This window comes from Acanthaster planci, linkage group LG11 (genome assembly GCF_054643075.1).
Source record: "Acanthaster planci isolate LZ-2023a linkage group LG11, COTS_SCS, whole genome shotgun sequence".
In the NCBI taxonomy this organism is placed as follows: Eukaryota; Metazoa; Echinodermata; class Asteroidea; order Valvatida; family Acanthasteridae; genus Acanthaster; species Acanthaster planci.
This window is the reverse complement of record NC_141787.1, coordinates 11,202,252-11,215,419: the sequence shown is the minus strand read 5'-3', so window position 1 is coordinate 11,215,419 and position 13,168 is coordinate 11,202,252. Positions and strand designations below refer to the sequence as shown.

Below are 13,168 nucleotides of genomic sequence, written 5' to 3'. Positions count from 1 at the left end.
TGTTTGTAACTTCTGCAACAACCAGTTATAAAGTGACACTGAAGACAAGGCCCTTTTAAAACATATCCGGCATTTATAACTTAAACTACTACAGAAAAATCTGAACATGCACAGAAACAATTCTTTTAACAAAATAAGAATGTTTCCCAGATTCCAGGAATTACTTCAGAGGAAACTGAAGGCTGAATTGGTAACACCTAACCAAAACCAAGAGAGAGTGAAGTTTAGCAAACTCACGGCAAAGGCTTGATGAACGCCAATCAGATGGAGGGTAGCCTCGAGCATTACAGGTGTCCACAAAAGCTGCAATAGTGTCACACGCTTGGGATGTGTCAGGGTAAGATGCACATACATCGTACTGGCAATCGCTATAGAAGTAACTCGCATATGTTGGATTTGCTTCAGCACATGCAGCAAATGGACCTTGAAGTAAAAAGAAAAAAAACAAGCATACTTACAATATGTCTAATTGTCATGTTCAATATGTACAACTTTTTGATATCATAGATAGTCAAAAGAACATGTCTTGGGCACAATTAAGGGAAGCTTTTTACATCAAAGGATCTCATCGGTATGATGTGCAATCAAACAATTAAGATTGTTATTTTGTGAAGTTTTCATTTTGAAAGATTTACTCTTGACCTCTAACTTGAGTTTGGCTACAACTGTCTGATTCCAGTGAATAAACATACCAAATTCATCTTTGGGGGAGAAAAAAAGCATACTGGAGCAAAAAAATAACTCTTCAGAAGAACAGTCAAAATCTGTCCTAGAAATCTCACCATCAGATCTTATGATGTCATTACAGATCATTGCTCCAATAGCAGCAACAGTTGAGTTGCTGTCACAAGGACTTGGTATGCTCGTTGATGTCTCAGGGCACTGTGTTGGATTAGCTATGTAGCTATTGGCAAATGCCAACAAGGAAGACTAAATAAAAAAGGGGAATGGTAATTACAACTATTATAACCCATTATTGTCAAAGAGATTGAAATAAAAAGATAGAAATAAGTAAGTTGCATCCATTATTGTAGGAATAATGATTTGCTGTCTTGGGTAGACAAACAATTGACAGTGAAGACCAACATTTCCCTTCATAGATATCATACATCACAATACTAATTCCATGGTGTACATAAGGGTAATATAAAGTCCTTTACTTAAGTCTTTACTCTCCCCTCAATCACTTCAGATTTTTGGATAAGTGGATAAAGCCAGGTACAGTCTAAAATGATCAAAACCAATAGAATGAACCTTCAAAAGAGTTCCTGAAGTGCACCAGCAAATTTACCCTTTTTATCTCAATAATATAAATTTTATTTCTAAACAATAATGAAGAAAAAGTCCCTATCAACATCTTACTAGTGATCCAGAGCTGGAAGTGAAGTCATCATTAGGGTCTCCATCGTTGTCTCCTCCAAGGCCGCACATCATCATCCCGTAGGTAGTTCCATTCAGAAGCACCTTCACCCCGGTAGAGCCGTCCCACTTCACTCGCAGTCCAAGAGGGGTCAAAATAGACTGCAATCATGAAGGCATTGGCATTCAACAGTTTTTTAATAATGAATATGTTCTGTACATAATTGCAGAGCTTTTCTATTGAAAACTCGAGAAGGATGTAATGTTAACACTGATGTATCAGTCATGAGGGTGTCAAAATATGATTTTCTGATATCAAACCTCTATTGCAATCTTTTAGTCATGATTAACCTATCAAAAGTCAGATTTCACTTATTCCAAATAGCAGAAGTCGTATCTCACAACAATTTATTTGTAGATTGCAGAACACACTAATCTTAGCTTTCCTGAATCCTCCAACAGTTTGAGAATTTAGGATCATTAGGGAAACCATTTAACATTGTAGTTCTGAAATGAAAGTTGAGGACAAGTAAAAGCTGTTTCAGAATTATAACTAGAAACCAATAAATATGCATAGTATAAAGCTCTTCTAACGTCTTAACAATGCAGAAGTAAACAGCTTTTAGACTTTCAAAATTATTTAGATGCAATAACTTCATGAAAGTCTAGACTCTGCAGGTATCACTCAATACCACTCAGTGTAAGAAAAATTTCACATCAAAATACGCACCGTCTGCAGACCGGTTCTCCTGATACTGATGTCATTTCCTAAGAATGCTGGAGTGTTGATAGCAATGTCATTGACCAACTGCTGTCTGCCTCGCTGAAGCTGAATTACCTGTTGAAAAGGACAAGATAAAGGTATATTTCCATTGTTAAATCAGTAAAAGCAGCATTGGTTTTTCATACTTCAAGAGTTTATTATCATCAAGCAAATTATGCCATTTTGAATTCCACAGTGTATTTTATGTAAAACATAAAACTGGCAGAGGTAAGAAACTGGGTATGACACATATTTCAGGGTGATACTTAAGAGGAAATGAGCTGCTATGACAACTCAGTTGCAAACATACCGTGTCACCAATGGTGATGCGCACAGACTGAGTGACTGCCGTCTGGAAACTGCTGGAACTTTGCTGGTTGACAACCACCACTTCAAACTGTGAGTTATCCGCTATGCAATCTGAGGCAAACAGATACTCACAGTAACCCTGGAAGGTGAAGTGGCGGCCGTCAAAGGTGTAGTAGTGAGGATCACCTACGGCAATAGCCTCAACTTCTGTATATTAGGAGAGAATGATTACAAAAAAGCATTACAAGCATCATTCTAACAAGGTGAATGCGGGCAAAATAATGCAATGAAAAATTGGGACTGACGGGACAGACAGGACAGACGGGACAGACTTCAGACAAGCCCTAAAGCAAAGTAGCCTGTAGTGAAACGAGCTCAGTCCCACTGTCCTATCTCTGTGACTACACTAAATTTATTTACACCTGACTGATCAAATTACACTAAACCTTCTGCTGGCTGAATGAAATGAAGCAAAACACGGAGACCTGCAAAAACAAAACCCTGGTCACTTATCCACCCTGGCAGAAATGGAGATTCTAAGATTTAGGATCAGGGGTTAGTGTAAGTGAAGGACGATCCTATACCTTAAATCTGCACTTCTTTAGGGAAAATGTGGACCTTGACTGTGTTTTTCCAAGGGCCTAACAGGTGTCTGCAACATAACACTTCAACATTAGATCTGAAATCTATCTGCAAGTTCTCTATGAACTACAGTTATACCTCACTGCTGCTGGAGTGAGCTCGCTTTACCATGGGCCACTCATCTATAGTTTCCTACAAAACTCCTAGCTGCTCCTCTAAAGTTAAAGCATATTTTCTTTTCTCTACAAAAGCAAAAAGAAAGAATTCCTGCATATCGCAGAAAATTACCCAGTGTAAATTTCTAACCCAACGACTCCACGTAAAATAAAAAAGTAATGAGACTTTTGAAGTAAATAAAACTAATTATTTAATTATTGAAGATGGCAAGTAATTCCTGCTGCACTGTTTGGTCCCAAATTAAATGGCCTATCCAAAAGAAACTAGAAAAAAATCTCTATCAATAGGAGTTGCACTAAAAATAACTGTGTGTATGTATGAAAAAGAAACCCTAAGCTGCAGTTTCTCACTAAACCGAGAGTAACATTACCTTTTAAGAATTTTCATATACCTAAGTTGTCCTATACATGAAAATCCAAATCTTTAACCTTTTTATCCCCATAAGCAATCAACCAACAACTAATTAATGCATCACTGCCTTCTCTGTCACTGTTCCTAAAGCAAAAGTAGTATAGTCAACCTTTCTTTCTTAAATTCTGCAAGATAAAGCAATCACAGTCCCTGGAAATAATCTAGACGGATCTGAGTCTATGTTGATTGAAATCAACATCCTAATCTAACAGGGCCCACGTCTCGTGAACATGCGTGCCCGGCACTAATCGAACGAGAGTAGCAATCGACACCGATTGGCTCTCAACGCAGCAAACACGGTTTATCCCATAGGGCAAGCTCTGGAAGTGAAACGGCTGCACATTGGTACGGTGCCACAAGTAATAATTTGTCAAGCGTTGGGTAGTTGTGCTGTCCAATTTCCTTGCAGGCTTATTTTCGATGAGCTAACAGCTTTCAGGCCCATCCCACTGTCCACCGAGGAGTTCAAGATAAGAAGTCACTGATAGTCTTTAATAATACGGCGCTGATAAAAACAAGTCATGTCAGCCATATAACGCAGAAATTCCCGACCCTGATGATTTCGTAATGGAAAGCAACATCACGACATTTCCACTTTGTAGTCGAATTCTCAGCGGCATGTTGGACGGAGTGGTGTACCTGTAAAAGTTATTTTAGCTCTTACAATGACTCCCATTCAACGCGACATAGTAGCCAGCGATTCTGGGGGTGGCCATGTATGCTATAGATAATCCAAAATTTCATCAAAAATCGAAGCATCTCGTCCCATCCATCAAAAGTAAGTTCATCGTCACTCGTCTCATCTGCTTTCAGTTCCACTTAAGGTTCCGAATGATTTGCCCAGTCAACGGGTGGATTTTTTTTACTGCTGAAAGTGTAACAGATCCGCGCTGAATTCTGATACAGAAGTGTGAAATGTAACCAGCCTAGGGCAAGTGAATCTTCAATGGCGGTCGATCGATGTGGTGGAGCACAAGCTGAGTGCATGATGCCGTGGACGGCTATGATTCACATAATAGCCTCAAACCGTGAGTTCAATCCCTTGCTTTTGTCCTTCCCTATTGTGTGGTGCTAAGGTACACACAACTTCGGTGGACACACCCGGCATTCATATGTAGCGTCTCCGTCATGTTTGAATGCTTGACAAAAGGTACAACTTATCTTCTTAAAACCCGGACACTTGTCCAGAATTGCGACCCACCCTGTTACATAAGTCTATATTATGCAAGGTTGATACACCACGCGTGCGTATAGCAGGTTTATAACTTGGTTTGAGGCCTGAAATACTCGGCAAATAATTGTTGGTTATTATCCTCAAGTCGATTTCACAACATACATAAAACATGAGTGTTCATCGCAACATTAGACATGTTGCAAATCTACTCACCTATGCCCTGCGTGAAGAAAACGCAAACACTTTTTTTTGATTGGTTCATTATTTGTATTTTCAAATTAGTTCTCTGAATTTGTACCGACTCACGACTGAACGCAGCAATTCCCTCTAAACGCTCACAAAAGTGATCATGAAATAATTCAGTAGAACATTTTTCAAAGAACGGAGATGAAGTTTATTGTGTTCATTTTTTTAGACAAAAGCCGGCATTAGAATTACTTAATGAGAAGAATACTACGAGTAGACTACTAAGTATATTTTTAAATGAGTCCAACAACTAAATTCTTAATTAAAGGGGTAGGCCGCTACGCATTTTGCAGATCATGTCCACGTTGTGAAAATGTGGTAACCCTTTTTGAGTCATAGGCCTGCTAGATCGGACATGCTGATTTACCGTGATGTTGGATTATTTTTTCCCCCAAACCATCACAGTGGAAACTTACATCAAGGGAAAACGTCCGACACTAAAAGATTAAACCATATAAAATGGGACTGGAGAACTTTGAAACGTTAAAAACCTTGGGTCCCTAGCATTCATAAGTTTGACAACAAGCTGTTGTGAATAATCGTCAAGGGCCATGCATATTGATCAACAGGCCTGTACGTGAAGTTAGTCCGCATAATTACAAGTGTTGAAGACCGTTGCGGACAAAAGGGTTTATGTATCACTGAGAAGTTAATCAAAATAATCTCGATAAAGATATCCAGAGTTTTTGCTTAATTATAATGGGCGGCCAAAACGGCCAAAACGAATAAAATATATAACAATCATTCAGAAATATATAAAGGAAAAAACAACAGCCACGGAATATTGTTGTGAAAAGACAAACATTAACAAATTACAAAACACCTAGAGAACAAAATTGTATATAAACAAAGTCAAGTGGTGACGGAACAAATTCACAAAAAGATATTCAAAATCAAACAACGGATTAAGCACAACAAAAGGGCAAATTTACAAAAATCAGAAAGTCAAAACCAAGAAACGGACAAAACAAAAGAAAAAATTTAGAAACCAAAGGATAAGAAATCGAAATCAAAGGATGAAAGACAAGACAACAAATCTACACACAAGTTATCAATCTTCAGATTAACCAAACGTATGAGAAATCAAACTTCGTTTGCAAACTAGAGACAAAAGTCTGAAACAAACTCAATCCTTTGAACTCCGAGGCGCTCTTACCGTAGGTTACTGAATGTTTATTATAAACTTTATTAATTTTTGCTGTTTTGGACTCTCATAGATTTGGGCATATTTGCAAAGTTACTTGGCTGTGCCCAATAAAGCAGAAAAGATGTGCTGGTAACCAAATAAGTGAACCTCTCACGCTGCAAATAAGCAAAACATGTGGGGTGTAGAAAATTCGTGAGTTTACCAGACGAACCCTGCACTGATGTAAATGTTGGAGCGAAGCTGCACATTTAGATCACACTAAAATCGAAGGAATTGTTGCCAAGTTGTAAAGTGGCTTTCAGATGAAGGGGATTGACACGAATTTTCAAGGGCCACACAGTTTCTTATTTTCAGTAACCTCTTAGTATGTTGTGGAGAAAAACGAAACTGTTGAGCAAACAAGAATAAGCTCCTTACGGCATCTTTAGCGCGCCCTTATTCATGGAGTGTTGAATCAAGAGGAAAGGAAAAATCTTTTCACTGTTTCCTTCAAGGATTTCAAATCTTCATTGGAATGCACTTTACGGGAGGTTCGACAACAGTTTAGGTGTGGGCATACGCCCAGATTAAACTTCTTTGGGACTTCAGGTTTAGGCCTATCGGGCAGAATAAGTAGGTACGGGGACGGGAGTATACACCCCCCCTTGATCAGGGGATGATGGGCTATTGCATCATCCCCGACCTTTTAGACTTCCCAACCACCAATAATATTTTACAATAAAAAAGCTATAAACATGCTGTTATGATGTTACATTCTGCACGATGTTATACATAATTACAGATGTATGTCTGTATCATGAACATCGCCCCCATATACATGTAGTGATATAGGCCTATGGTGTCAGTTCCCCATTTTCCACGGCCATGGCCGCCACTGTCAGTAGGGGACATTTCAGAAACGTTGCACAAGAGATTTACACCAAATAACGCATTTCAAGGAGTACGTTCTTGTACAACCTATCACATGTACCGTAGGTCTATATCTTTCCTTAGCACCAGGTTTGTATTTTTTTAGATAAACCTGATTAAACGTATCACCGAAAATCTCTTGACTGTTTACGTCTGCAGTGAGAATGGCAAATTGCTTCTTGGCATCACCAAGACTCTTAATTAATGGTGGGTGAGTGTTCAAAAAGATAGGTGGACTGGATAAGTAAATGCACAACAGAAAATACAAAACGTGCGGAACGCACCATGGCTTTAATTTAACAATATGTATTGATAAAAGGTCGTTATTTGGTAATAGCGCCCCCGCAGCTACAGTGGGCTCTTTTGTAGTTAGCCTCGCCTGGTAGAACGTGGCAACTCTATCCTGGCATCTCACCCGCGGACTGTTTACTAATTATTGGAGACGCTGACACACAAGGTCTATGGGAAATAGTCGCAAACGCCAGAAATTATTACATCGAGAAAACTGAGTTTGCAGTTCCATAGGCCTATTGGGCCCATAGGAAACTTTTGCATCATTATTTAGTCATTGAAATTTTCCCTATATATGCACCTCTGAATAGATTTGGCTTGTGTATTCGCACTTACACAAGCGAAAATGCAAACGTTATCATCAGTGAGTATCTTTTTCCTGAAAAAACACCAAAGCGGGAAAGCCAAGGATGCCTCACACCTTTACAATACAAGTAGCCCCTATCCATTACCTTGGTAGAAGTTCGATACTAAATCCACTCGGAGAGGTACAAACGCCAAGCTTTGGGGTTTGTTCCATTCAAACGACTGTTTGCTTTACACACTGGTTGCCTAGTTTCACGAAGTGAAGAAAGTATTACAGGCCTTTCAGCTGGATATTATCCTCTGGCACAAGGTGACAACTGCATGACTTGTATTTTTCTCCAGCTTGCATTCTGTGATGACAGTATCCAACTTCCCCCGACGGAATTTTTTTTTATTCAAACATTAATATTAATATTTTATTTATCAAATTGAAGCGCCAAAACCCTAAGAAAACAACACCATGAATAAAATCAAGGGTGCCGGAACCTTGAGTAAGGCGTTTGATAATTTTTATTCCCTAAAATCATGTTGAATAAGCCCGAAGCGGCATTCACTCCCCCCACACGGTAAGAGTTGGACACGCCGCTGGGTGATGACAAGGGACCCGCGCCATTCTTGCATGGAGATTCTAATCAAATAGAGACAACTAAAGAATCGATACGCCTACTGCCGGTTGAAAATTCAGCCCCGATGTTGACGCTTAAAACCCCTCCCGCTCTTATGCGTAGTCTAATGGTTGGATAAAGCTCACATGCAGTTGGCACCGTTCTCAGACGCTGGCGACATGTTATCTGTCAACAAGACGACAAGGGCGCTGATGGCGTGACTGGGGATCAATCCCCCTTGTTATGGCACCAAAAGCTAAAAAAAGGAATACATGTATATAATTTAAAATAATAAAGTAGCTGTAAAAACAACACGACATTTCGTTGATGTCAAGTAAATTTTCAGAATTGTTTTCCCCTTTACACAGAAATCTCTGGCCTGACACCCCCGAAAAATCCCAAAATCCACCCCTGCGCCAACAGAAACCTGACAACCAATATCTTGTAAGGGACCCTTTCTGCCTGCATACCGGTAGAAAGACAAGTTCGACCATAGAGCACTTTTCCTGGCTCTATGGTTCGACCAAGGAATAATTGTTTACTGGTGGTTGGTTTGCATGGGCAGTGGAGTTGGAGTGCGAACGACTCTAGTAAATTGTTGTCAGGTAGGCCTAATTTACGCCTATGGGGAGAAAGGGTGGCTGTAAGAGGGACAAAATAGCCAAAGAAATTTGAAAATGATTGTATACTGTAATGAAATACTGTTTTCCACAAAATCTTATAACTGGTCTTCTTTGCACTTCTGCTATTACACTTAAAATTAAAAGGCAACCAACGACGCGACCTACCTCGAGGTTGGTTGTGAATGGTCGACTAAAGAAGTCCAATCTAGTCCATTGTCGACTAGGCTGCGTTTGATAAGAATTATGTAGTCGAACTATGGTTAACAAATTGAACCAGTTGGTTCCCGTTTTTTAGTTCAAAAGAAATGTACTTGTTCAATACTTGGAGGAAAATACGTCATTTTATCTTCTTTGTGGATACCATAAACGTTCTGGGAAGATGTAAAATCAATCGAAATATGTTTCTACAGGGTAGCAGTCTTTGAAGTCTTGCATGAGTTTGTAGCTGCCACGGCCAATTTGCAGAGGAAGTCACCGGACTCGAGCACATTAAACTCGTATGATGACAATGAGTACAACTTCTGCACGCACGACTCGGTCGCCATGGATACCCGCGTATAACAGTCGCAGTGTTTTGCCGTAATCACTCCAGAAAAAAATACGACGTCTGGCTGAAAGCTGTATGAAAACAGTTGAAATACACAGTCTGGGTGATAGACTTCTAACGTTACCGGGAGCTGTCGGGTCATTTATTTGCCGGTCATTTATTTACCACGCGGGACACAGTTTTACCTTACACAATGACCAACCGCATGCGCCAGCGTTCGCTCGTCGCTCAACGCCCGCTGAGGGGAAGGGCTGGTCGCCTTTCACAGAGTTTAGTGAAGGAAATACGTCACAGCTGACGGCACGCAGAGCGTTGGGAGTAAAGTTCTGCCAGCCGCGCCAGCTAGCTCAATGTGTTACATTACCGGTAGTTATCAATTCGATACTTTTCTTTTTCTTCCTCCAAGTGGAAAATATTCTCACTACACTTTATTTATTTATAATCCCAAAACTGATCAAGATAACTATTAATTTGAAAATTATTGCTAAAAGACACGTGTGGTACAAAGGCCATGTTTTTATCATATAGCCGGCAATTTGACCGTGTCGAGACATTGCCATTTGCGAGCCCCAAAATTTAAATATTAACCTCACGGTAACAGGGCATGCACAATCACTAGGGTCCCCGCGCCAGCACCCAGTTCAGGCTCTGGGCGACGAACGAAGCGCTAGCGCTGGCCACAGGACGGTAGCCCCTGCTTGTTTTCCAATTTGATATCGCGTTACCGAGCGCTTGTTAATCCAGGCACCCGACTACATTGTAACGGACAATTTTCGAGAAACCATTCGTCTTTCACTTTGTTCGAAAATTTGGTTAACGTTAAACCTACGGATTTGCTTTAAATAATTGCAGACATAACCGTAAGCCTTTGGTGATACATTCAGCGAATACAAACAAGATTTTAAATGAATGTTTCTGCAATTTTGTTTTTGCAGAGTTGCGGATGTGACTGTCACTGAAGAGGCGACCACACAGTGAGTACTTAATAAACACACGCATTCTCTTAAGTATGGAATTTGCCCTTACCTGACGTGCACTGATTAAAACTATTCTTAGTGCCAGTCCGAGAGCCTGTGAAAAAATTCACAAGTTTTCTGTGGGACTTGAACCTACGATCAATTCCTGCTTACTAGTGCGGCCACTCGACCACTGAGCAGCGGGTACCGCGAACTATTTCAAGATGTGTTTTGTGTCGAGGAGATGTAAACCTAAAGTCTCTGAGCAAGTTCTAATGGAAAGACGCTAAGGGCAAAACCTGTAATTAAAATTAACACCTCTCCAACGCAGAGAGCACGCATTCTTTACTTCCGCGCAGGATTCATTGCACTACGATGAACCGGAAACCCTTGAACATATCTGAGATAGAACATGAACATAAATAATCCACGTTGATATCATAAACTCTTGACTTTATCATTTTCAATTAAATTATTTTCCCCTTTTTCTATTGAGCACAACTCTTTTTACGGTTGGTAGTAGCTAACAGTCCGCCAGACGCACTCAACTCTTGTGTGAACTGTTATATGCTAATTTACTTAACATAAAACTGGCAGGATTCCTCTGGAATCATTACTCTCTACTAGTCCCTACGTACGTAGGACGTCTATATACTACGCGCGGGACGGGATACAGTCTAATTCGGGGCACGCACTTGCCAAGTGACATAAGAAACGTCTTGCACCAATACACGGTTATCAAAGGATGATTTGGGAGTAAAGATTCAGTCCATTTCAGACATGATGGTCACTTTTTAAAACCTTGTCGTAAATCGCTCGGTATAGCATAAGTGCCCTTATAGTCTGGGGAATTCAAATCGTCACATGATTGTACTAATGTGTTTCATGCGTTTGTACCATCAGTGTACTAAATTTCATTTAAATTTAATTCGCAAAAGGCTCGTTGTACGTCTCTGTGAAACATTATGATGGAAAGTAGATCTAGCTTTCAAAAATGAGCTCTCGTGAACTGAATTCATGTCTTCGTCATTCATTCCCGAAGCGCTAAATGATTAATTCGCCCGCAGGGCAGACGATTGATAGTGAGTGGGATATAACGTAATCTGTGATGAGTTTTGGGCAATATGCAAGCACGTCCAGGAGGGACGAGAGAAACAAAAGCTAACGAAAACAGCAAAGCTGAAAACCTTCCCACCTTTAGTACTTTGAAAAATTTCACGAGAACTTTCAAGCTTTTGTTTCAGGCTTTCTGAAGTTGTGTCAAAACGTCAACTATTGTAACAGATTGTAATATAGCCTTTTGGTTTCCATTCGATTATTTTCATGCCGTCGGTGGAGGGATTTCAGCTGAGCGCCCTAACTTGCTTCTTTATAAAGGTATTACCGGTCAGTTTCGGCAAACAAGCAGCCATTTAAACCTCTGTGCCATTCTTTTTCTCGCAAAACTGAAACACAGTAATTCATGAGAGGAAAATGGTTGCAATTCGAACGCACGGGTGTTAAATTGGTTGCTCTTTTGCCAAAATTTACCGGAAAACATACTTTTATCTTCTGGCAATTTGTATGCACACCAGAAATTGGTTTCTATTCTGGGCTGCCGAGGGCTTTTTGGTAGGCCGCGTGCGGGAGGGATTTGGCTAGTTCCCAGTACCGGGCAATATACTAATTGCGCCCACTAAAGCAGCTGACCTATGGTTGGTATCAGTCCATCGTAAAGTGCGTTTTTAGTGTTATTCACAAACAATAAAGCCAATTTATGGAATAATACCCAGCACGTCAGTAGTCCGACTACGGTACCTACTGTCGGCTTTATTTTTGGTAAATGATTTGGTAAATGAATGTGAAACACTTTACATTGGTAAACGCCGTGCTTTGTGATATTTTATACCTACTATAGGTCACGTGGATTAGTAGGCGCTCTTGTCATACTTTTTGTGTAGGCGCGGAAGCAATAGTTGTTCTGACGTGCCAACAGTGCGGAAAGTTGTATGCGGAGTTTTTGTAATAAACAAGAGTTTTGCCGTTGCATGTCCAGTAAGTTGTTTCCCCTTTTTGGTCTTGCCAGGCTGGAGGACATGACACGACTAGTCAGTGCAGCATTATTATTCACGTAAAAAGCAGGAGGATAAAGTCAGTAGTTTAGCCGACTCTGTTACTATTATCTCGATTCAATTTCACAAATAACGTTGGGAATGGGCTGGACTCGTACCATGAATATATTTTCGTCTGGTACCGTTATTTCAGAGAAATCCTTAGCTACATTTCATATGAAACAGCTGCCATCACGCATGACACGAATGTACGTGGCACTCAGTACGTGTGCAAATTTGTGTAGCCTAAAACTCGCTGAATTCGGCGGATCATGGTCCGTGATTCAACGCTTCTTGCTGAAACATACATGTAACACAGTATTTACGATCCATTTGCCCCTATTAAAGACTAATTTGATGAATAAGAATAAACTTTTCACGTTTTCCGTTCCAGTTTTAAAGCATTTCGGGAAACAATACCGCGAGTGTAGTAGTTAACCTTCTCAAAAGTTATGTAATGTAAAGTTCAAAGCAAAATGCTTGTTAAAATGCCACTTGTAAAGAGAGTATAACAAAGGTAACTTGTAGTGGAAATGAATGTCATCGCATGATTGTTTGGACATGGTTAGTAGAAATGATTGGTGATTTTCTAATTAATTGTTTTCATAAAAAAAATAATTACTCTGGCAGTCCCAGAAAGCTTTAAAATTGGCAATTGTGTTTAAGACGTCTG

At 40.0% G+C, this 13,168-nt stretch overlaps 1 protein-coding gene across 1 annotated transcript in view; it reads right to left on the bottom strand.

Moving 5' to 3' along the window:
- LOC110984815 (uncharacterized) overlaps positions 1–13,168 on the bottom strand; it is a 339,182-nt gene that overhangs the window by 34,211 nt on the left and 291,803 nt on the right. Inside the window, exons 4-8 of the mRNA XM_087143523.1 lie at positions 2,433–2,638; positions 2,090–2,197; positions 1,363–1,521; positions 783–930; positions 238–423 (exon numbers count right to left, since the gene is read on the bottom strand). Of these exons, the coding sequence (XP_086999649.1) occupies positions 238–423; positions 783–930; positions 1,363–1,521; positions 2,090–2,197; positions 2,433–2,638 (807 nt within the window). The remainder of the gene's footprint in view (positions 1–237; positions 424–782; positions 931–1,362; positions 1,522–2,089; positions 2,198–2,432; positions 2,639–13,168) is intronic.